Source organism: Macaca nemestrina, chromosome 1, assembly GCF_043159975.1.
Source record: "Macaca nemestrina isolate mMacNem1 chromosome 1, mMacNem.hap1, whole genome shotgun sequence".
In the NCBI taxonomy this organism is placed as follows: Eukaryota; Metazoa; Chordata; class Mammalia; order Primates; family Cercopithecidae; genus Macaca; species Macaca nemestrina.
In genome coordinates, this window is record NC_092125.1 from 123,337,551 (window position 1) to 123,360,273 (window position 22,723).

General features: G+C 45.6%; 1 protein-coding gene across 1 annotated transcript; it reads right to left on the reverse strand.

Annotated features, from left to right (window-relative positions):
- Positions 1 to 7,603: 7,603 nt before the first annotated feature.
- GSTM5 (glutathione S-transferase mu 5) lies at positions 7,604 to 13,682 on the reverse strand. Its single transcript, XM_011737195.2, has 8 exons — positions 13,535 to 13,682; positions 13,172 to 13,247; positions 12,676 to 12,740; positions 12,286 to 12,367; positions 12,087 to 12,187; positions 10,815 to 10,910; positions 10,617 to 10,727; positions 7,604 to 8,527 (listed from the first exon to the last, which is right to left on the reverse strand). The coding sequence occupies exons 1-8, from the start codon at positions 13,568 to 13,570 to the stop codon at positions 8,438 to 8,440; spliced, it is 657 nt and encodes a 218-aa protein (XP_011735497.2). The 5' UTR covers positions 13,571 to 13,682; the 3' UTR covers positions 7,604 to 8,437.
- Between the last annotated feature and the right edge of the window lie 9,041 nt (positions 13,683 to 22,723).

The following is a 22,723-nucleotide window of genomic DNA, read 5'->3' on the forward strand; positions in this document are numbered from 1 at the left end:
TTGAACCCGAGAGGCGGAGGTTGCAGTGAGCCAAGATCGCACCATTGCACTCCAGCCTAGGCAACAAGATCAAAACTCTGTCTCAAGAAAAAAAAAAAAAAACCTATGTAAAAAAGAATTATTCTTGCACTGTTTACAAATAATTAGGCCAAGTACAATAAAGCAAACTAGTCCTACTATGATTTGTCTTTAGCGAAAATAGGAAACTGGAGAGAGAAAAATTATGTTTCAAAAACTATAGTACACCTAGTGTTAGATTTTAGTCTTGCCTAATGTTTTTTAATTTATATTATTTTCTACAGTTTGGACCAAATTCTAATTTTTCTTGGCTACAAGTCTTCAAAATAATGTTTTCAATATTTTTCTTCTTCTCTCCCATTTTTTCTAATTTAGAGTCATGGAAAACTAAGCTGTGCTTTCTTAAAACTCTGCAAACTAAAGCTAGACAAAATAAACTTCAGAAGAAAAATAACAGCAACATATTTACATACATAAGCCACTTTCATACCTGCCTACTAATGTATGGACTTCAGAGTAATGTGGCTTATATCGATTTTTCCAGGATTGTTCTTTTGTTTGTTGTTGCTTTTTCTCTCTTCCTCCCCGCTGTTTTCTCTTCATAGGATGTGAGACCTCACAACCTGCTAAAAATCAACTTTCAGGACCTACACATCTAGGAATAAGCCATCCTAGCCACGAGAGATGAGATGAAACCTGAGACCAGAGACTCATTTTCTCCTAAAATGCTTTCTCCAAAAGATTTTTAAAAAGAAAAGGAGGGAAATGTGAAAGGAAAATATTTGGGGCCCCCAAAATCAGTAAGCTAAAAAGAAAATTCAAGCCGGAAACTGCTTAGGACAAACCGGCCTCCCATTCTATTCAAAGTCATCCTTCTGCTCACCGAGATAGATGCAGATTCTGATTGCCTCTTTCTGAAAGGCTTATCAAAAACTCAAAAGAATGCAACCATTTGTCTCTCCCCTCCCTGTGATCTGGACGCCCCCACCTGCTTCGAGTTGTCTAGCCTTTCTGGATGGAACCAATGTACTTTTTACATATATTGTTAAGCCATAGCTTTTACATATATTTACAAACCAAGCTGTGCTCCAACCACATTGGGGACATGTTGTCAGGACTTTCTGAGGCTGTGTCACGAGCACATCCTCAACCTTGGCAAAATAAACTTTCTGATTTAACTTGGACCTCTCTCAGATTTTCTGGGTTTACAAGTTCATGGTCTGGCTTATTTCTTCCTTGAGTAGTCCAAATTGGAATGAAACATTTCTGAAAATTAACAAGGATTGGCTCTTAATGTTCTTATGGGGTTTACAGTGGAAATAATTACAGATAACTGACACAAGAGACTTAAATTTGGAAGAAAAGATTAAATGGGTGTGTGTACATTTGAATTTTAAATGAATAGGTGCTGCTGTGTGGCCTGACTTGGAGACAGCAGGCCAACCTAGTGTTTGCAGGAGATGTTTTCCATGATGCAAAAGAAAAAGAATAGAACATGTCAGCTAATAATGTTTATGTTATATTGGAAGTTTGAAGGAAAATTATAATTATTAAATAGGCCTGTACTTTATCTTCTGTGGTACAACACTTTCAATTATATTAACAGATACTCTTTTTGAACCATGACCAAGACTCTATCTGCTTCTTTCCAAAATTATCTTTCAGGCCACGCGCAGTGGCTCATACCTGTAATCCCAGCACTTTGGGAGGTGGAGGGAGGCAGAGGCAGGACAATCACTTGAGCCCAGGAGTTCAAGACCGGCCTGGGCAACATGGCAAAACCCCATCTCTACAAAATACAGGGAAAAATAAAATTAGTCAGGCATGGTGGCATGTGCCTGTATCCCCAGCAACCCAGGAGGCTGAGGTGGAAGGATCACCTGAGCCCAAGGAGGTCAAGGCTGCAGTGAGCCGTGATTGCACCATTTGTACTCCAGCTTGGGCGATGGGGTGAGACCTTGTCTAAAAAAAAAAAAAAAAAAAAAAAAAAAAAAAAAAAATTATGTTTCAACTGGGAAGAGAACTAAAGGTATGCAGGGAATGTAGGTGTCTATTGGGCCTTTTGGACAGAATATGCTTTGAGAGGATTTGTTGGGGCTATTCCAAAAGGCAGAGTCCTCTGGGGAAAACCAGATCTGTTTACAAGGAGGATGACAATTACCATTTACAGAGAGACTTGTTCCGGAACCCATCAGAATGGACCACTCTCGCTCACTGCTTTCAAGTCTCAGGTTACCATGTGGTAGTGGCCAGTCTGTCTCTGTGTGTCTGTCATCAGTTAGAGTTTCCCTCACCATTCCACACTAGCCACATGAGCTTAAAAAAATGTAGGGTAAGGTCAGGCGTGGTGGCTTACGCCTGTAATCCCAGCACTTTGGGAGGCCGAGGCAGGTGGATCACGAGGTCAGGAGATCGAGACCATCCTGGCTAACATGGTGAAACCCCGTCTCTACTAAAAATACAAAAAAATTAGCCAGGTGTGGTGGCGGGCGCCTGTAGTCCCAACTATTCGGGAGGCTGAGGCAGGAGAATGGTGTGAATCCGGGAGGCAGAGCTTGCAGTAAGCCGAGATCGCGCCACTGTACTCCAGACTGGGTGACAGAGCAAGACTCCGTCTCAAAAAAAAATGTAGGGTAACAAAGTGGGATGACAGTAAACCTGAGTGGGTCACAGAGGGATGGAGATAAGAGCCAATCCAAGGAGTGACTTTGGGTTGTTCATATCAATGCTTAGTATATAAGTCTTATTATGCAATATCTCTTCAGAGTCCCTTCACCAAAGAAGTGCATTCTATAAGCATTGTAAATAAATGCAAAACAGCTTATTTGCAAATCTGAGTGCAGCCTGTTTTCTACTGTATCATACAGGCTCACCTAATTTTTCCCTTTGTTCCACTTGCCATTTCGTTTGTTGTTTTATAGAGGGTGAACTGGGTTTGTTTTTACTCTTTCTTTCTTCCTTTATTATTATTATTTTTTCTCCAGAGATGAGTTCTCGCTATGTTGTCCGGGCTGGAGTGCGCTGGTTATATGCAGGTGCAATCATAGCTCACTGCAAACTTCTGTTTGCAGATCCTCCCACCTCAACCTCTAGAGTAGTTGGGACTGCAGGCCTGTACCACCACACCCTGCCCAAATTTGGGGTTATTAACTTTACACTTCAGTCTCTCGTTTTCAAAATATCAATATGAACATTACCTGCAGATTCCAAACTTGGAAATGGATGCAGTAGATGACACTTTGCTTAGTGTCTGTTTTGGGAGAAAGTGGGTAAATGTATTTTCATTTGTACAAGGCATGGTTGCATATGCTAAGCAGGAGCATTTTATAGTAGTGACTGTTATGGTAATAAATGGACATGGACATATGGAAAAATAATACATTGTTGTTAGGTATCTCTCATCTGTGTCTTTTTAACACTCTTCCCATAGGTGGGGAATTTCTCACATTAGAATCCCACCTTCCTGAGATAGAAGACTGCTTTCCCAATGTCCATTCTCCCTACCTTCTTTTGTCACAGAAACTTCATTTCTCCTGGGCACATTACTTCCCAGGCAAAAGATGTCATTTCCAATGTGACTGCATTCTAGCCAATGATCATAAGCAGAAATGGTATATGTTATTTCTTGGAAGTTTCTTTAAAGGGGAGGGAGCAACTCCCATTCCTCTTTTTCCCTCCTGTTGTTTGGAATGCAGATGTGATGGCTGGACTCTAGCAACTGCTTTGGACAAAGAGGTGACATGGAGAAGGGAAACTACATGCTGAAGATAAAATTAAGAAGCTAAGTCACTAAGGCCATTGTCAAGCTGACATTACCAGCACTTAACTGTCTACCTCAAGACACCTTTTTACATGAGAAATAGATGTCTGTCCTATTTAAGCCACTGCTATTATTTGGCTATATATAGCAGAACTCAATGCTAACTAATCCACTTGCTCTTCCAGCCTCCCTTGTGGCTGAGGCAAAGGCCTTGGCCCCAGACGCTGTTAATTGCACACAGTGGTGCAAGACTTCAGTTTTAAAGAAGCAAGCCCTGCTTCTTTGTTTTCTTATGAGAAGGGCAGTGATGGAGGGGTCAGGATTTTGGAGACAGCAGTGGTGAGACTGGTATCCAGTGCCACATGTCATGGGCAGGGGTTCTGGGGTTGGTGCCCAGCAATGGCTGTGGTGCCTTCTCTAGAATAATCCCACACATGATTAGGTGTACTTCCTGGCTACCCAGCTTCCAAGGCCAACTCCCTGGCCCTCCCAGGGATTCAATGAGCTACCTGATATCACTAATAAATTCTTTTGCTGTTTTAGCAACAAGGAACTCTAAGTGATATGCCACCCACGTCAGGTCCAGCAGATTTTAAAGATCTTATCTTTAATACCTTAGCCTCGATCCTACCTGCTTTGAACCACCGGCTCAAACCCAAGATTTCTCCTGCACTTGGGTTTAATTAACCTTTATTTCTACTTTTCTGGATGCGGGAGAGTTGTAATTGGCTACCAAAATCTATTGTTCCATTATAATATGCATCTATCCTTGCAACTAGATATAGCCACACAACTGAATCTCAGCAATCGAATGTGAATGGTTGTGATGTGGGCAACTTCTGCCTCACTTGCATAATGGAAAGTCACTTCCTTGGCTTGGGCAATACAGCTCCAACCAAGGAGATAAGGAAGCACCATAAGGAATGACAGAGGCACAAGATGGAAGGCACTGGAGTCCCTGAATAACTTCACAGAGCAGGACAGCTTCCCGACAACCTAGACTCTTCCCTGTAGAACTGTTACATAAAAGGAGAATCAACTGTTTCCTATAAGCTGCTGTCTTGGGGTCTCTTTCAGCTTCATCTTTTTCTGCTAATACAAGGGTAATGGAGGCATACAAGGCATGGAAGTTGTAATTAACAACAGATGATTACAGACCAAGGCAGAAGCCACCAATACAGGCTGCTGTGTTCTCCCAGCGCATCTCATTTTCTGATTCTCTTCTATTAATAGAAGGGGGAGACACACTGAACGCTGTATGAGCACTGTCATGAGGCACCGAACAATCTCACGGTCCAGGACTTCTGCTAGGTTCTAGCCACCATTAGATAATCCTTTTTGGTGGCTCAGTGTGAGGTACATAGGTTATATTACTTCTGTCTCTGACTTTAAAATGTATGTTTTTGTCTTTTATAATTTTGACCACAATGTTTAGAAAATCATTTTCATTTGCAACTCTCTTTGTTTACCACGTCTTCCCTCTTTTTTAAGGATTAAGTGTTTTTCTTTGATAATCACCTTTCAAATCTCAAATGTAATACCTTACCTTTAATATAGCTATGCACTTTTAATTTGAGCTTCTAAATCGGGAATCAGAAAACTACCACCACCTACTGTTTTTTGTTCTGTTTTGGTTTTATTATTTTTTATTGTGGGAAAATACACATAAAATTACCATCTTAACCGTGTTAACAATTCACTGACATTAAATGTATTCAGAGTGTTATGCAACTATCCCCACTATCTAGCTCCATAACTCTTTTCATCTTATGAAACTGGAACTCTATACACCTAAAATAATATTTTCCTATTCTCTCAGCCACTGACAATCAGCTTTCTACTTTCTCTTTAGATGTTTTTTGACTCTCTCAAATAAGTGAGATCACAGTTTTTGTCCTTTCGTGACTGGCTTATTTCACCTTGCATAATGTCCTGAAGGCCCACCCATGTTGTAGCATATGTCAGAATTTCCTTTCTTTGTGAAGGCTGAATAATATTCCTTTGTATGTATACGTGATATTTCATTTATTCGTTCATCTGTTGATGCACACTTGGATTAGTTCCACATTTTAGCTGTGTGAATAATACTATTGTGAACATGGGTGTACAAGTATCTCTCTAAGAGCTTGCTTTCGGTTCTTTTGGGTGTGTACTCAGAAATTGAATTGCTGCATCATATAGTAATTTTATGTTTAATTTTTTTGAGGAACTGCCATACTGTTTTCCACTGTGGCTGTACCGTTTTGCATTCCCACCGACTGCACAACAGTGCACCAATATCTCCTTATTCTCACCAGCGCTTGTGACTTTCTGCTTTTGAATACCATCCTAACGGGTGTGAGGCGGCATCTCGTTATAGTTTGGATTTGCATTTCTCTAATGATGAGTGATATGGAGCATTTTTTCATGTGCTTAGTGGACATTTTTATATCTCTCTGGAGAAATGTCTATTCAAATCCTTTGCCCACTTTTGAATCAGGTTCTTTGGTTTCTGTTGTTGTTGCAGTCCCCTGTGTTTGTAAATAAAGTTCCATTGGAATGCAGTGTCCCACCATTCATTTATGTATTGTCTATGACTGCTTTTACACTACGATAAGGCTGAGTCATTATGACAGAGCCCACTGGCCAGCAAAGCCTAAAATGTTCTCTACCAGCCCTTTGCAAAAAGTGTTTGCTGACCTCTCTTCTAGATCTATGTTTATTTTACTCGTTTCATATTTTCATACTACCCACTTATCTTTTATCACAGTATTAACTCCTAACTTCTATTACTTTTTCCTTTTTATTTTTATCCCTTCTGTATCGAAGTTAAACATTCATAAATATTTGGCCTAACTAATTTTTCTTACCAGTTGCATAAGATTCTAACTCTGCTCAAATTTTTTCTTTCTTTTTTTTTTTTTTTGAGACAAGGGCTCACTGTCACCCAGGCTGGAGTGCAGTGGTGCAATCTTGGCTGACTGCAGCCTTGACTTCCCGGGGTCAAGCAATCCTCCCACCTCAGCCTCCTAACTGGGTGAGCGACACCATGCCCAGCTAATTTTTGTATTTTTTTGTAGAGATAGGGTTTCCCCATGTGGCCCAGGCTGGTCTTGAACTCCTAGACTAAAGCGATCCACCAGCATGGGCCTCCCAAAGTGCTGGGATTGATTACAGGAGTGAGCCACCGTGTCCGGCAAATGAGTCATTTACTTCTTAATGACCTTAATATTACACCTATTTCTCCCTTTTATAGTGCAGCTGCAGGCAGTGATCATCTGGACAACGGCCCCACAAGACTCTCCTCAAAATTTCCCTGTTCTGGGCTACGTCTTAAGATTGGGCCTTACTCCACTATCCAGCCACTGTTGGAGGAACCTGCTCATCAGATGGTGATCCAATGAGTCCTGCTCCTTTGCGGATGACTTGATATAAAATACCCACAACACCTGCTGACCACACAGATTGCTACTGTGTGACCCAACAACCAGGCTTCCCCATCTCAGTTTAAGCCATTCAAAGTACAGCTAGCAGCTACTAAACGCTGAAGTTACAGAGAGCTACTGGCTCATTCTCTAAGACACATACATGTAAAATCTTCTGAACGTTATCCTGTATCTTCTCTGGTTAAGACAACTATATCCAGAGCTCTAAATCCCAATAATGGCTGTACAGGTTGGCAGAATCTTCCCTTGAGGGAACTCTCAATTTTTCACATTTTTTAAACATTTACTATATTTAAGGAACGTGACTGATACTAGAGGTAAAAAGTTCAATAAGACATGGCTTTTCTCTTCAATAAATTTATGATTGAGTTTGGGTGAAAAACAAGTACCACAATTACAATACGGTGGGATTATGTTTTATTGAGAATTGTCATGACGAAGGAGATCTAGATCAGGGAAGGCTATCAGGACAGGGTGAAAGAAGGCAGTCTGCCTGGGAGCTGCTCAGCCCTCTTCCCCGTCAGCCCAGCCCCTCTTTGAACCATGCCAGTTCTAGACGGCCTACCGGAAAGCTGAATGAGGGAGGAACTTGGCACAGAGCACCTTTCTGTAGTAATCCCCACAGTGAGGAACAAAGGGATGTGGCTAGAGCGCAGAAATTACCAAGGAAACTTATGAACCTGCCTGACCACCATCCCCAACACACACACACACCCATCCACTAAGCTCTGGCTGTGGACAACAGAAGACAAAAAACCACTCACAATTCGAGCACAGTCCTGAGTCAAGGGAGCCTCAGGGAATAAGACAACACAAGTCAGGCATGGTTTGGGCTTTACTGGGCATCACACAGGGCTGGGGTAGGGACCTAGCAAAGGGAGCAGGGCATGCAGATGGTCTTTGAGGACAGTGCTAGGGAGCTCAGAGATCAGTCTGGCTTCTCAAAGAACAGACAAGCACTGACAGGAAAAGCAGTCAGGTTGGCGTTAGTGCAGGAAAAGAAAGACGTTAGGAGGGGGACTTTGATGGAAGACGGTGGGGAGCTGAAGCTTTAAAGAGCCTTGATGCAGGGAGGGATGATGTTAGAAGAAAGGAAGCCAATGAGGCCTTGGGGAAGAGAAGAGAGTAGAAAGAAGGAGAAAGAAAGAAGGTGGGTCCAGGGAGTCAGGCTGTTCTCCAGGGTCACAGGCAGAAGGGTCGGCTCTTCCCTTCCATCTTCTGGCATCACGGGGCCCTATGTGCTGTTCCACGTGGCTGTCGTTCCAAACAAAAGACCTCGGTGGAATCGGCTGGACTTCATGTAGGCAGAGATCTTCTTCAAACCCTGAGGGCGGGAAGAAGGGGCCAGAGTCCGGTCTGTTGTCTAGTGGGGCTGGAGCAGCCTTGCTGCAGGCAGAGCAGGTCAGGGCCCTGGCCACAGCCTTTCCATGTGGGCTCAAGTGCTGGAGCATCACACAGTCTCTTAGGGTCTCCAGCTCTTCTAAGTTAACTCTTCTAACTTCCTTTAAGTAATGTTATACCATAATAACAGCTACCATTTACAAAAGAGCTACACTGTGCTGGGTGATCTATATCCAAAAGAAATTACAACACAGCCTTAGAAAATCCACTCGACTACTCTCCAAGGTCAGTTCTATTATCACCATTTCTCATATGGAAGAACAGAAGTTCAGCAACTTCCTCACACTCAAATAGCTAGTAAGTGGGACAGGGCTGGAATATAGCCTGGTTCTGTCTTCAGTTCTAGCATGTTTTTGCCAAATTCTCCTCCTCTTCCACCCAGCCACACCCCATGCCAGATCCTGTCACTCTCTGTCTGCACAAACATTCTCCTTTTTCACAGGGAGGTTCTTGGCTTGCCTAGGATTGCACACACAGAAAGGACCTCCAGCAGAACAAAGGGGTTCAGAACACACCTGTGCAGCCAAGAAGAGAGCCCAGATCTCACCCAATGGCTTAGCAAAACCTGGATGAACTGGATCGGGCAAGGGTGAACCAGCAAAAGATAGGCCAGACCAGGCTCTAATCATTCCCCTTAAAGCACAGAGTCCAAACTTCTCCACCTGGTACCTGAGCTAAACCTCCCTGTGTCCCTGTGCCGCCACCACATCTCTAGACCTACTACTGCTAGCCAGGCCACGTGACACTCAGGTGTGCTGCACACAATCTTACCAGGAATCAATGACCATGTAACTTCTAAAGAATTCAAAGAGATCCAGGGCTCCCTCTCCCCAAAGGGCCAGGGTCAGGCAGGCTTCAGGCCCCAGCCCTCGGCTGTTCCCCACTGCTCCCCTCCCACCACCTCTTACATAACCTCAAGGCTGCTCAGCCTGGACCAGAACCAGAGCTGATGGGAACTAGCTGAGCAAGCAGGCTTTTTGATGGGGAGTGGCAAAGGGAAACAGATTCTAGGCTCAGAAGTCTGTTGAACTAATGCCTTGAATCCCCAGATCTGTACTAAAGTAGGATTTGCTGCTCTCAAACAACTTCAGCACGGGTGAGGGATGGTTCCCCATGAGTGAGGGGCAGGCCCCATACGCAGGTGGTGCCACACACACCTCACAGGCTGCTCTGCCTGCACTGCAGGCCTCTCGCTGCACTCATTTCCAGGATGGGTAGGTCATCTATGCATCTCCCACTGTGCCTCACACCCTGCCTCATGCAGAGGAGAAGGTCGGTGAATAGGAGTAAAATCAGTGTGCTACTCATCTCACAGGGGGAACACTTGGAACATTGGAGGGAAAAAAGAGAGGAAGAAAGATAAAGAAGGACACTGCCCCAGCACAGAGCACTTCAACACACATTCCTTCAACAGGGGCACCCACATATGTCCCCTAATCCAGCTTCAGCCTCAGCTCCGTATCTCAGGATTTTCCACATGGGGGTCCGACCATGCAAAGCTTCTGGGGGTAGTTACGAATACTGCCTGTGGGTTTCGTACTCGACATCAATGCCACTGTGTGTCAGTCCTACTATTGCCAGCTGCATCTGCACTCCTGAAGTGCTCTGCCTCTTCCAAAGCGTCCTGGGCGGTGAAACCCAGGCTGGATGAGGCCTGAGGAGTTTTTCTTTTGTCACAAAAGGGAGAGCCCTGACTGCCACCCATAGATCCAGAGGCTCACAGGGAGCCCAGCACAGTCTCCATTGGCTCTGGGGCCTGAAGCAAATGCCCGACCCTCTCATTCTCAGTTTCCTTATCTCTAAAACAGGCAAGATAATTCTGTCACCCTGTAGGAATGTTGTAAAGTTCAAATTCCACACAATAGGTACAGTGTGCTGGGCACAGTTCCTGGCATAAAGCCAGCACTCAATAAATGCAAGTTATTCTTTGTGTAGCTCCAGGACTGGGAAAGCATCTCAAAGGAGGGAAAGAAACAAGGGGCATCAAAGAGAAAGGAGGATGGGGGCATCACCTCAAAGCGGGAGATGAAGTCCTTCAGGTTTGGGAAGGCATCCAGGCAGCCGGGCTCAACTATACGCCTCATGTCAAGGACATCATAGGCGAGGAAATCCACAAAGGTGATCTGCAGAAGGCCAAGTATGTGTGGTATGAAAACCCCGTAAAACATGAAGGAAAACAAATCTCATTCCCCATTGCACTCCTCCTTTACCTTGTCTCCTGTAAACCATGGCCGCTTCCCCAGAAACTGTGAGTAGAGCTTTAGCTTTTCAGGGAGTTCCTCCAAGTATTTTGGCTTCAGTTTCTCCTGAGGCAGAAAACAGCTGTCACCACCCTCAGACAAAAGCTCCCTGCATAGACATGGCCTCCCCAGGGCTGTGGATGGCCCAGGCTGGCCGTGGGCAAGCAGCCGTCTTCCCCGCAACTAAAACTGGGGCAGTGCCCAGGCTTCAACTGGATACATCAGCATTTATTAGACTCTGACTGGGTGCCAGACCCTATCTGAAGTGATCAGAAGGCAGAGAGGAATGAGATGCTGTCCCTGAATCTGTCCTCACTGTCCTCCCAATGGCCTCTGGGTCAGCCCCAGGAGCGCCTGAGCACCTGGCAACCTCTGGACCCAGACATGGGCAGAATCAAGGATGCAAAGAACTACAGGAGCTCAAAGAAAGAAGTAGAAAGTTCCTTCTAATGCGGTGGCAGAAGAAAACAATGAACATTGAATAGTTTCCAGGGAGATGAGAAATTCAGGTTGAAAGGAAGAAGGGAGAGCCACCCTTTGACTGGCTCTGAGCTGTCTGTTATGAAAATGTGTGGATCCCTGTGCATTTCAATGACAGCACTTGGAAACTATTGAGAAGATGCAATTCAAGAGTGCCATTACATTCCTCTATCTTGTACTTGAGTCTATATATTCTAGGAGCAGGTAAGTGACGTGAACCAGCTGACAGAAATGACCCATGACAGAGGCCAGAGGCAATGAAGGAGATTCTGAACATGAACTTTACCATCTAGGAATTGAATTTCTATCCTGGGATGCCTGGATCGTGTCCTAAGATTGCTGGGAATTGCCTCTGCTTTTGTTGACATTGGAGTCGTGAGAATAACTGTTGATAGTATGGGAAAGCACTTGGAGGATGAGTGGTACCAAGGACTTAAGGAAAGACCAGTGTGTGCAGGAATGCAAGAGTCCTGGCCCCAAATCCAAACTCTGCCAGGTGCAGATCACTGGGGAGACTCACAAATTCTGGGTTGTAGCAGATCATGACCAGTTGCATCCGGTTGTCCATGATCTGGTTCTCCAAAATGTCCACACGACTCTTCAGAAGAGGAGATGATTCATGTGGATATTTTGTAGAACCAGGCTATAGACGTTTCCAATGAGCAGGCCAGGGTCCGCTACAGGCCTGACTTTGTGAGTCCTTCTCTGCTCTGGGCCAGAAGCCAGGGAAAGGGGCGACTGGGAGTGGGGTGCAGGACTCACAAAATTTGGGTCAAAGCAGAGTCTGACCATCTCCATGCGGCTGTCCATAAGCTGGTTCTCCAAAATGTCCACAAGAATCTTCTCCTCTTCTGTCTCCCCACCTGCCACCCACAAAACACACTCACTCTGAGCATCACACCCCAATCCAGCCAAGGAGGAGGCCACCTTCCCCCCACACACTGCAGCCAACCACACTCACACAGGTTGTGCTTGCGGGCAATGTAGCGCAGGATGGCGTTGCTCTGGGTGATCTTGTGAGTCCCATCAATCAAGTAGGGCAGCTGGATGAATGGGAAACCGCGGAAGCTCAGTTGGGCCACCAGGTTCCCCAGCATCCCCTTCCCATAAGCAAGGGCAGAGAGGAGACCGGGCACTCACTGTGCCTGCTCATGGCAGGCCTGAAATAAGAATACTGTCATATGGACGAATGAGCTTGGACACAGAACATCATGGAAGGGCTGTGTAGACAGCCAGGAGTGAGGGAATTGGGCAGAAGACTCCGGATCCTAACCCCTCTAAGCTGGGAGAGGAGATGCGGTCAGAGACACGTTGCACTTGCCCCCAAAACCGCCCCTTCCCCTGCACCTACATTGGGAAAGTCCAGGCCCAGCTTGAATTTTTCATTCAGCCACTGGCTTCTGTCATAGTCAGGAGCTGTGGTGGGGAAGATGAAGTGAAAACAAACATCCCCAGAGCCCAGCCCTCCTTCCCCGAGACCCTCTCAAGGAGCCAGTGGCAAGACCCCTGAGACAGGTGGATCTAGAATCTGACCACTCAGTCCCACATCCCAGGGATAAGGGAGAAGGAATCCCAGTGGGGACTCTGGACCCCACGCGACTAAGGCTTCCAGGGTTTAGGCAAGCCCTGAGCGACACCCATCCCAGTTATCCAGACAGGGGGCCCAGCATCCCGACCCAGCATTCTGCCTTGCAAGGCCAGAGGGCTCCCTCCCCGGGGCTCAGGGAAGGGACAGCCTGCAGCTCCAGCAGGGGAGGCCTGCAGAGGCAGCCACAGGTGGCCACCATGGGTTGCTTGGTGCCAACTCAGCGGGAGTGGGCAGGGCCCGGACACGAAGGTGCCATTACCGTGCCCCATCCGGTACTTCTTTTCCTCGTAGTTTGAGTCTGTGTATTCCAGGAGCAGGCGGATGGCGTGGGCCAGCTGGGAGAGATGGCACGCATGCAGCTCGGGTCAGAGATGGTGGGTCCCTGACTTGGTGACTTTCTCTGCACCAGTCGAGCCCCCAGTCTACACTGCACTTACCTGTCGCCTCCTCTACCCGCCCCCACCGCCAGACACACACACAGCGTCAGGCACAGGCCCTTCTGAGGGCGACCGCCCTGAAGAGGAACGGTCTCTAGAGCCCTTCCCTCAGCTGCTCCACACTTCCCTCCTCCACTTCCCTTCTCCACAGCCCTCGTCCCACCGTCCAGCGGACCCACGCTCACCCCGCGGATGTCCCAGTACCCCAGGATCATGGGCATGGTGCCTGTTGGTGCGGATTCTGCAGACAGGCCTCAGCCGAGCGGGGCTCAGACTTTATGAGAGACCCAGGGAGGGGAGAGGAGGGGCCTTGCTGCGATCCCGCCCCTCGGCCCGCCACGCCCCTGAAACGCGCCATTCTGAGGCCCCGGAGAGGGCGCCTGGGGCTGGAATCAGTAACACCCACGCCCGCCTCCCAGCCCCGAGGGTTCCCGGAGCGAGGTCAGGGCGCCCAGAAGCCGAAGGCCGGGATCACCCTCGCCAGCTTCCCCAACCCGCCCTGAGGCTCTACGAGTCCATCCAGCACTTGCTAAGTCCACAGCGACTTGGCCGTGCGCTTGAAACACCAGCCAGATCCTAAAGAAGCAAAAAGCTCTTCTCCCTTCTCCTCCCTGCCCGCGGAGTCCCTCAGCCTTCTCTCCGCTGCCCAGTTCCCGCGGGCTCTGGGAGACTCGGGCTGCAGGGATCAGACTAAAAGTTGGTGGCCCCAACCTGGGAATTTAATTCTGCCCGTCACTGTAAGAGCAGGACTTCCTCTGATTCGAAAGCTACTCCGAGGGCTTTGTCTCCCCTCTAGCCCCGCCTACACAGGAACGGTGTCAGTGGTATGGGAAGGACCCCCAAGAAATGGGTCAGAGTAAAGGAAATGTGGTCTGTGTTTTCTGTTAGGGGCCCTCGGGTACTGAGTCCTTTGGTCATCTGACTACGTACTATGTAAAGTAGCCACTTCGTATTTTGGCACAATTTATGAATCTAAATTAAAGGATCAGACCCAGCAAGTTGGTGAGATATCTGAGGTGCCCCCTGGAAATGTCCAGCCAGTCCACTAGGTGAACCTCACATAGACCAAAACAGCAACAGCAGCAGTGAGTACAGTGGCCATAGAGGGCAGGCGAGGGAGGGTGGAAGAACTTCCGGGACCAAACTGAGGGTCAGGCTGCTATTTCTCTAGGCCCAATAACCAGATGCAGATCACCTGGAGAGGAAGAGAGGTTTTATTTCTGCAACTGGTTACAGGGAGAAGATCTGGAAATTACCACCAGACCAACTCAAAATTACAAAGTTTTCCAGAGCATATATACCTTCTAAGCTATATGCCTACAAGTAAGTGTGCATCATCTAAAGACATAAGTGATTGACTTCTTTAATCTATAACTAAGTTCTGGGTCCTGAGACCTTACTCTGGAGCCTCAGTCTATTTACTTTATCTAAATAGGTCCAGGTGCCGGAGGTGATTACCCTTACCTTGTCCCCTGCTACCTCACGGAGGTGTGGGGAGTTCCTTCAGACCCCCAATAAAACTTGTTTAATCCTAAATGGGTCCTGTTAAGAATTCCTTCGTTATTTTGTCATGCTTTAAGGTCCAGGAAAGGCCTAAGCAAAACTCTTGGTGGGCTTTTATTACATTCCAGCCTTTGTATAAAGGTACTGGGTTTTTTTAGCTTTGAATATTTAACTTAACCACTCAGTCAGTACTGAGCCAGTTGTTATGGAGGCCTGTGTTAGTGAGACCTGGCTTGCCACAGAACCTCTCCCTCAGAGAAGCCAGAACCCTGTCCTGCTGAAGAGGGAGGTCAGAGGATGGTGGCCATAGAGGAGACTGAGGGCTCCCCACAGGGCCACAGGCTGGGACCCTCACCTCTCCAGATCCACCGTTCTGGACCTGGCTCCGGCTCCTGACCCATGTGTGTTCTTCAGTATGGGACAGTGGGTCTGCAGAAGGGGATCCGGAGCAGCGGGGATGAAGGAAGCTGCAAGTGTTCTGAAGGAAGGGGTTGTAGCCAGTTGTCACCACACAGAAACTCAGTCCCGACAGGGCCAGGTCTTCTAGATTTGATGTGCTGTCCGAATTGCAAACTGTGGACAAGTTCTAATTTTTAAAACAGCGCTGGCACAGACAGTCAAAATGGACCGGGTCCCATTTTACCAAGGGCCTGTAATGGGACCTCTGGACTGGATTTGATAAATCCTTCTGTCTCTTCTGTCAACATTCTTACATTCTCAAGACAAATTAACAGAAAATCTACATAAAATGTTGTCAGAATTGTAAAAACCAATCTATTAGAAACAAATACTGACAGACAAAATAAAATGTATCATACTTCATGGAAATTTATTAAAAGTCTCTTAAATATTGTTTGGGTAAATGTAGGAAATCCAAAATTAAAGAATCTTTTCTTCAATCTGAAAAGAAAATAAAAATCACCATTTGAAGATGCTACCAAAGTTGAATTGAGAAAACATTTTTCCAACACGCCTGTTATACCAAAAATAAGGCAAACAAACTAGAATTTCAAGAAAGTAGAACAGGAACAAAGTTAGAGATGAAAAAAGAAGGGGAAGCAAGAAGTTACCTTAAAAAATATTGAAACTTTAACTGATTTGCTTGTTATGTATAATATTTGATTCTCTTAAAAGCTAGCTAATTAACAGAGCATTAGTACAACAAAAACAAAAAATAAAATTACAAGTTAATGCAAATCAGAACTAATAAAGAAGATGCAGTACAAGTGATTTTTTTTAAATTGGGGAAACATTTTTTCTAAACTCTATGTTAACTGATGTTACCACCAAGCGGAAGAAACACAAACAGGTCAAAACATGTTAAGAGATAAAGATTCTGAATGAAGTAATGAAAGCGTAATAAAGAAAAATAACAACACAAAAGGGCACTTTACCCTCAGCATTAGGCTGGATATGTTTTCAAAAATTTTGAAAATGGCGTGGATGACACAGATTGTCATCAACATAAACGACAGACATGACCTAACATGGGAAGGACTACACAGGCAAGCATGATTATAAATCACTGTCACTTCTCAGCCTGAATCCAAATGTCAAGAATGCCGCCTCAGAGAAAAGAATATGGTGTTTTTCTTATAATTGGAGTTGTGCTCATAGGGAGCTTGCTGGGGGAGAGAAAGACAGAAAGGCGGGGGCAGGAGACGGAGGGGCAGAGGGTACTCTGGGAGGGCATAAAGCGCTAGAATGGAAGCATTAGTATCTAGGGTAATCAGAGTCATTTATAATCTTTCTACAAATTTCTCAAACTCTGACACTAGATCAAAATAAAAGGTAAAAAAATTACATATACATATACTCATGTTATTATTAATAATACTTATATTATTAACTTAAATGTTACATCAATAAGGACTTAAGTACATGAGTTACATTATGATCTTTTTAAAATTATTATTATTTTTGAATGCCAGTATCCATCCAGGCCACCACTGGATGTGATTCAAGTGAAGGTGATTTTACCCCTCAGGGGACATGTACGTCTGCCTGGAGACTTTGTTCATTGTAAACAGCAGGAAGCGCCCATGCTATTAGTGGGGAGAGGATGGGTAGGATGCTGAGCGCCCTGCGATGCTCAGGACAGCGCCTCACAACAAAGAACTCTGCCCTGCAAATCTCTGTGCAGCTGAGGTTAAGAAACCCTAGTCTATGACCCAGGACTGGGTCAAAAGCTGCAGTGGGAGAAACAAGGTCCTCGAAATTCTGGTGGCAGGAAGGAGGCCAAAGGACCCACTTCCCTGGACACCAGCTGGCAGAAGGGAGGACCTAGAGACAATCTCAGCTGGCGCAGTCCCTGCGGGCATCAAGCTGCTCATCAGCAATGAGAGAAGGAGAATTGGGCAGGGAAACGGTCTACTAGGTGGACAGGCTGGGCAGTCTGGTCTTCCAGGATACAGGGTAGGGAGTGGTGGGACTCTCTCTGGCAGCCAGACAGCAGGCCTCCCCTGCAGCTCTGAGCACATTGTTCCAGAGCCAGGCAGCCCGAGCTCAGCACCATGGGGTAATTCTTCTAGAGCTACTGGGGCAAAGCTAGGCAGGATGAAATGAACTTATTTTCAAAAGGTATCCACCCTGATTGAGAAAGGTGTGCAGAAAGTTGCTACAAGTCACTGCCAAACTGTAATGGCTTGACTAGACCCTCCCTGCATTTAACACCCCCATAGGGGTGGCCAAAAGTCAAATATACAATAAGCACCTGATGACTGCCACAGATATGGATATGAGTGATGCCAGTCACCACAGAGGCAGCCCCCTTCCCACTGTTCACCCACCCTTCCAAGCCTGCCAGAGACCCTCACCCAAAACGAATCGTCAAAATGTGCAAGCAGATGTTTTGATCTTTGGAGCCTTTAAAATAATGATCATCAACAGACAGATTTACCAGGAGAAAAGAGGATATCTTCCCTCAAAATCTCCTTGGCGTTTACCGCAAGGCATCTCAGACAGTTCTTTCCGTATAGAAAAAAAAACCCAGGTGTGGGCAGAAGCCACCCAGGTGCCGAGGCAAGTGACCGAGGGCAGGAGCTGTTCCAGTGTAATAAAATATATAAAACAAGAAGAGTTATACTAGATCTAGATCATAGACATGATTATATATGAATATCATTAATCACTAGTTTGTAGCAACTGCTCTTTATTCCACTATTATAATAATCCTTGCTCTACAATCATAACCTAGGAAAAACCAGGCCATACAGAGATAGGAGCTGAAGGGACATAGTGAGCAGTGACCAGAAGATAAGCATGTGAGCCCGGGCGGGCGCGTTGGCTCACGCCTGTAATCCCAGCCCTTTGGGAGGCCGACATGGGCGGATCACGAGGTCAGGAGATCGAAATCATCCTGGCTAACACGGTGAAACCCCGTCTCTACTAAAAAATATGAAAAACTAGCCGGGCGAGGTGGCGGGTGCCTGTAGTCCCAGCTACTGGGGAGGCTGAGGCAGGAGAATGGCGTAAACCCGGGAGGCGCCAGTGCACTCCAGGCTGGGTGACAGAGCGAGACTCCGTCTCAAAAAAAAAAAGAGTGTGAGCCCTCTGTCACGCCTATACGGAGCCACCAGAGGGCTCCTTGGTCTAGCGGTAACGCGAGTGTCTGGGATGACGCCCCTTACCAAGCAGACCCTGTTCTAGCGGTAGCGTCAGTGCCAAGGAAAAACACCCGTTACTTAGCAGACGGGGAAAGGGAGTCTCCATTTCCCCGGGGGGGAGTTTAGAGAAGACTCCCCTCCTCCACCTCTTGTGGAGGACCTGACATCAGTTAGGCCTGCCCCCAGTTATCCGGAGGCCTAACCGTCTCCCTGTGATGCTGTGCTTCAGTGGTCACACTCCTAGTCCACTTTCATGTTCCATCCTGTACACCTGGCTCTGCCTTATAGATAGCAGTAGCAAAATTAGTGAAAGTACTAAAAGTCTCTGATATGCAGAAATAATGGTGTAAGCTGTCTTCTCTCTCCCTCTCTCCACCTTGGCTGCTAAACAGGGAAGGGCCCTCTGTCCAGTGGACATGTGACCCACGTGACCTTACCTATCATCGGAGATGGCTCACACTCCTTACCCTGCCCCTTTGTCTTGTATCCAATAAATATCAGCGCAGCCTGGCATTCGGGGCCACTACTGGTCTCCGCGTCTTGGTGGCAGTGGTCCCGCAGGCCCAGTTGTCTTTTCATTTATCCCTTTGTCTTGTGTCTTTATTTCTACGATCTCTCGTCTCCGCACACGGGGAGAAAAACCCACTGACCCTGTGGGGCTGGTCCCTACACCCAGCTAATAGATATGTTGTAGCGTTTTGTCCTGTGTTCGATGTTTTAAAACTTACTTATTGATGACGGTGACCCACTTGTGTTTGGTTTTTTGTTTGTTTGTTTGTTTGTTTTTTGCTATGTGTAATAGTCAAGGTTCTTCAAAATGTGAAGTGTCACCACTAAGATAAGCCTGTAGGAAATTTATGTGTTTATTTATAAATCTAGGTATCTCTTATGGGAATTGGCTCACACAATTTTGCAATGAAGTCCCATGATCATCTGCTGCAGGATAGAGAAGCAGGAAAGCCAGTTATATCGTTCAGTGTGAGTCTAAAGGCCTCAGAACAAGGGTGGGGTGTGAGGCGACGGTGTTAGACCCTGATCAAGTCTGAAGGCCAGAGAACAAGGAGTGTGGATGTCCCAGGATAGGTGGAGATGGAAGTCCCAGTCAGAGAGATCAAATGCACCCTTCCTCTGTCTTTTTCTTCTCTCTGGACCTTGACAGTTTGTTGGAAGCCCCCTCCATTGCTGAGAGAAATCTTGGCTCAGTCTTCTGATTCAAAGGCCAATCTCTTCTGGAAACTCCCTCACAAATACAATAATTTTACCATGTGAGTATCCCTTAGCTTGGTCAAGTTAATGCAGAAAATTAACCATCATATTATGCCACAGAAAACCAAGAACAAAATCACAATTAATTACATTGAGCCTGTGGGAGAAAAAGCCTTGACTGCCACGAGATCATTCTTACCCTTTCTCCAGGAGTTGACTAAGCCACAGGCAGAGAATGGGTAAACAGAGAGTTTTCTGCAGGAGATTCATGACAGGTAGATTCATAGAGTGTGATTCATTGGCAGAAACATGCACAACCAATAAACAAAAAAGGTGAAGGAAGAAAACTTGAAGGTATTCTTTTTTTTTTTTTTTTTTTTTTGAGATGGAATCTCACTCTGTCACCCAAGCTGGAGTGCAGTGTGCAATGGCACGATCTTGGCTCAGTTCAACCTCTGCCTCCCAGGTTCAAGCGATTCTTGTGCCTCAGACTCCTGAATAGCTGGGACTACAGGTGCCCACCACCAGGCCTGGCTAACTTTTGTATTTTTTAGTAGAGACAGGATTTCACCATATTGGCTAGGCTGGTCTCAAACTTCTGACCTCAAGTGATCTGCCTGCCTTGGCCTCCCAAAGAGCTGGGATTACAGGCATGAGCCACCACACCCAGCCAGAAAATTTGAAGGTGTTCTTATTTAAAAAAAAAAAAAAAAAAAAAAAAAAAAAAAAAAAGATGAAATTGCAATCCCCTAAGTGTCTAAAGTAGTGCAGAAAGTTCCGTATACCTTGCTGGTGGCACCATAAATTAAGTCACTCTCTCTGGAGAGCAATCAAATTATCTGTTATAATACCATTAAACCATTCTCACTCTTTACCCTGTAGTAATCGCCTCTGGGGATCTACTCAAAATAACCAAAAACAGGAAGGAATTGTTGAAACATGATTACCTGCTCTAAAAACAAATAAATAAGTTAGAAAAATCCACATACCCCATAGCATAAGAATAATTAGGCAAACTATCCACAGGAACTAATGTTAGGCAGCCATTTAGTATCAGAAGTAGGCATGCATACAGACTGCCAACATATACAGATTTTTTTTTTTTTTTTTTTTTTTTGAGACAGAGTCTCGCTCTGTTGCCCAGGCTGGAGTGCAGTGGCACGATCTTGGCTCACTGCAGCCTCCACCTCCCGGGTTCAAGCAATTCTTCTGCCTCAGCCTCCTGAGTAGCTGGGACTACAGGCAAGCACCACCACGCCCAGCAAATTTTTGTATTTTTTTGTAGAGACGGGGTTTCACCATGTTAGCCAGGATGGTCTCCATTTCCTAACCTCATGATCTGCCTGCCTCCCAAAGTTCAGTTCTGGGATTACAGGTATGAGCCACCACATCTGGCCCATATACAGATTTTTAAGTAAAATGTTAGACCAGGCGCGGTGGCTCACACCTGTAATCTCAGCACTTCGAGAGGAGGAGACAGGTAGATAATTTGAGGCCTGGAGTTCGAGACCAGCCTGGCCATTGTGGCAAAACCTCATCTCTACTAAAAATACAAAAATTAGCCAGGTGTGGTGGTGTATGCCTGTAGTCCCAGCTACTCAGTAGGCTGGGCCACAAGAATTGCTTCAACCCATGAAGCGGAGGTTGAAGTGAGCTGAGACTGCACCACTGCGCTCCAGCCTGGGCAAAGGAGTGAGAATCTGTCTCAAAAAAAAAAAAAAAAAAAAAAAGTAAAATGTTAAAGAGAAAAAACTGTAGATTCTAACACTATACATGCACACCAATCTCATCTGAAGAAGTAGGCATGAAAAAAAACTAAAGAGAATTTGAAATGACACCATTCAGAAGAACCTATAATTTGCTTATTAACTATTCAGTGAGCACCTACTATGCTCAGGGACTGTCCTAGATGATGTGCAAACACCTGTAACATCAGTGAACAAGAAGAGACAAAAACACATGCCCTCACGACGTTGACATCTTATGAGGGAAAGCAAACACACACAAGCACACAAATAATGTAAGACATACATGCATGCTTTTCACTGAAGTGTCATATACATACAGTGCACAGGCCTTAAGTGTGCTACCCTGTGGAATTTCTCACTTGTATACTCTTCTGGAATCACCTCCCAGATAAAGAGAGAAAACTTACAGCACTCCACCAGGCGCCTTCGATAGGCAACCTTCCAGTTCTCACCAGGGTCACCAATCACCTGACCTGTGATACCATGGACTCATTTCCCTCTCCTGATTTTTGTGTAAGTGGAATGAGATCGTGTGTCCTTTCTCCTGTCTGGATCCTTTACTGAACACATCTGTGAGACCCATCCATGTTTTTGCACATAGTGTTAGCACGTTTATTTTTATTATAGCGGAGTAAGTATTCCATTATACGAATGATGGAATTATGTTCATAAACCACAGTTCATTTGTTCGTTCTTCTACTCGTGGAATTTTGATTGTTTTCAGTTATTGGCTATTTAAAATAAAGCTGCTTTTGACATCATTATACCTGGTTCTGAGAATCCATTAGGACTCATTCCTGTAGGGCAGGACTTCTGGGTCCTGGGCAGATGTATGTTTAGCCACAGCTGACACTGCCAGTATTCCAAAGTGGCTCTCCCACCAGCAAGGCATGACAGTTCCAGTTACTCCATAAATCACCAACAATTGTCAGTCCTTTCAATGTCAGCCATTCTAGTGGGGATACAGTAGGATCTACGGGTTTTTAACTTTCTGCTGTCTAATGATGTTGAACACCTTCTCATGAGCTTATTGGCCATTTGGATATTCACTTTTGGGAAATGCTTGTTGAAATTCTGACTCATTTTTTAATTAGTTGTATTTTTGGATATATAGTTTTTGGAGAAGAGACCATTGTTGATTTGTAGCAAGTTCTCCCTGCTGAGCCTTGCATGAATACCTGACCTACAGACTCAACAACTATTTCTGGCATCGCAGCTTAGGAACTGCTAAGCTATGAGATTCTTCCTCTGAAGCAGCTCACTCTCCAGTGAGATTTTAAATTACTTCAAGAAGATGCAATGCAGATAAAGC

Coding starts and splice junctions, on each gene's coding strand:
- GSTM5 (XM_011737195.2), bottom strand. CDS start 13,570: ATGCCCATGATCCTGGGGTACTGGGACATCCGCGGG. Junction 12,741..13,171: donor GAAGTACCGGATGGGGCACG/GTAATGGCACCT, acceptor TCCCCACCACAG/CTCCTGACTATGACAGAAGC. Junction 10,911..12,086: donor TCTGCTTTGACCCAAATTTT/GTGAGTCCTGCA, acceptor TTTCTGCCTCAG/GAGAAACTGAAGCCAAAATA.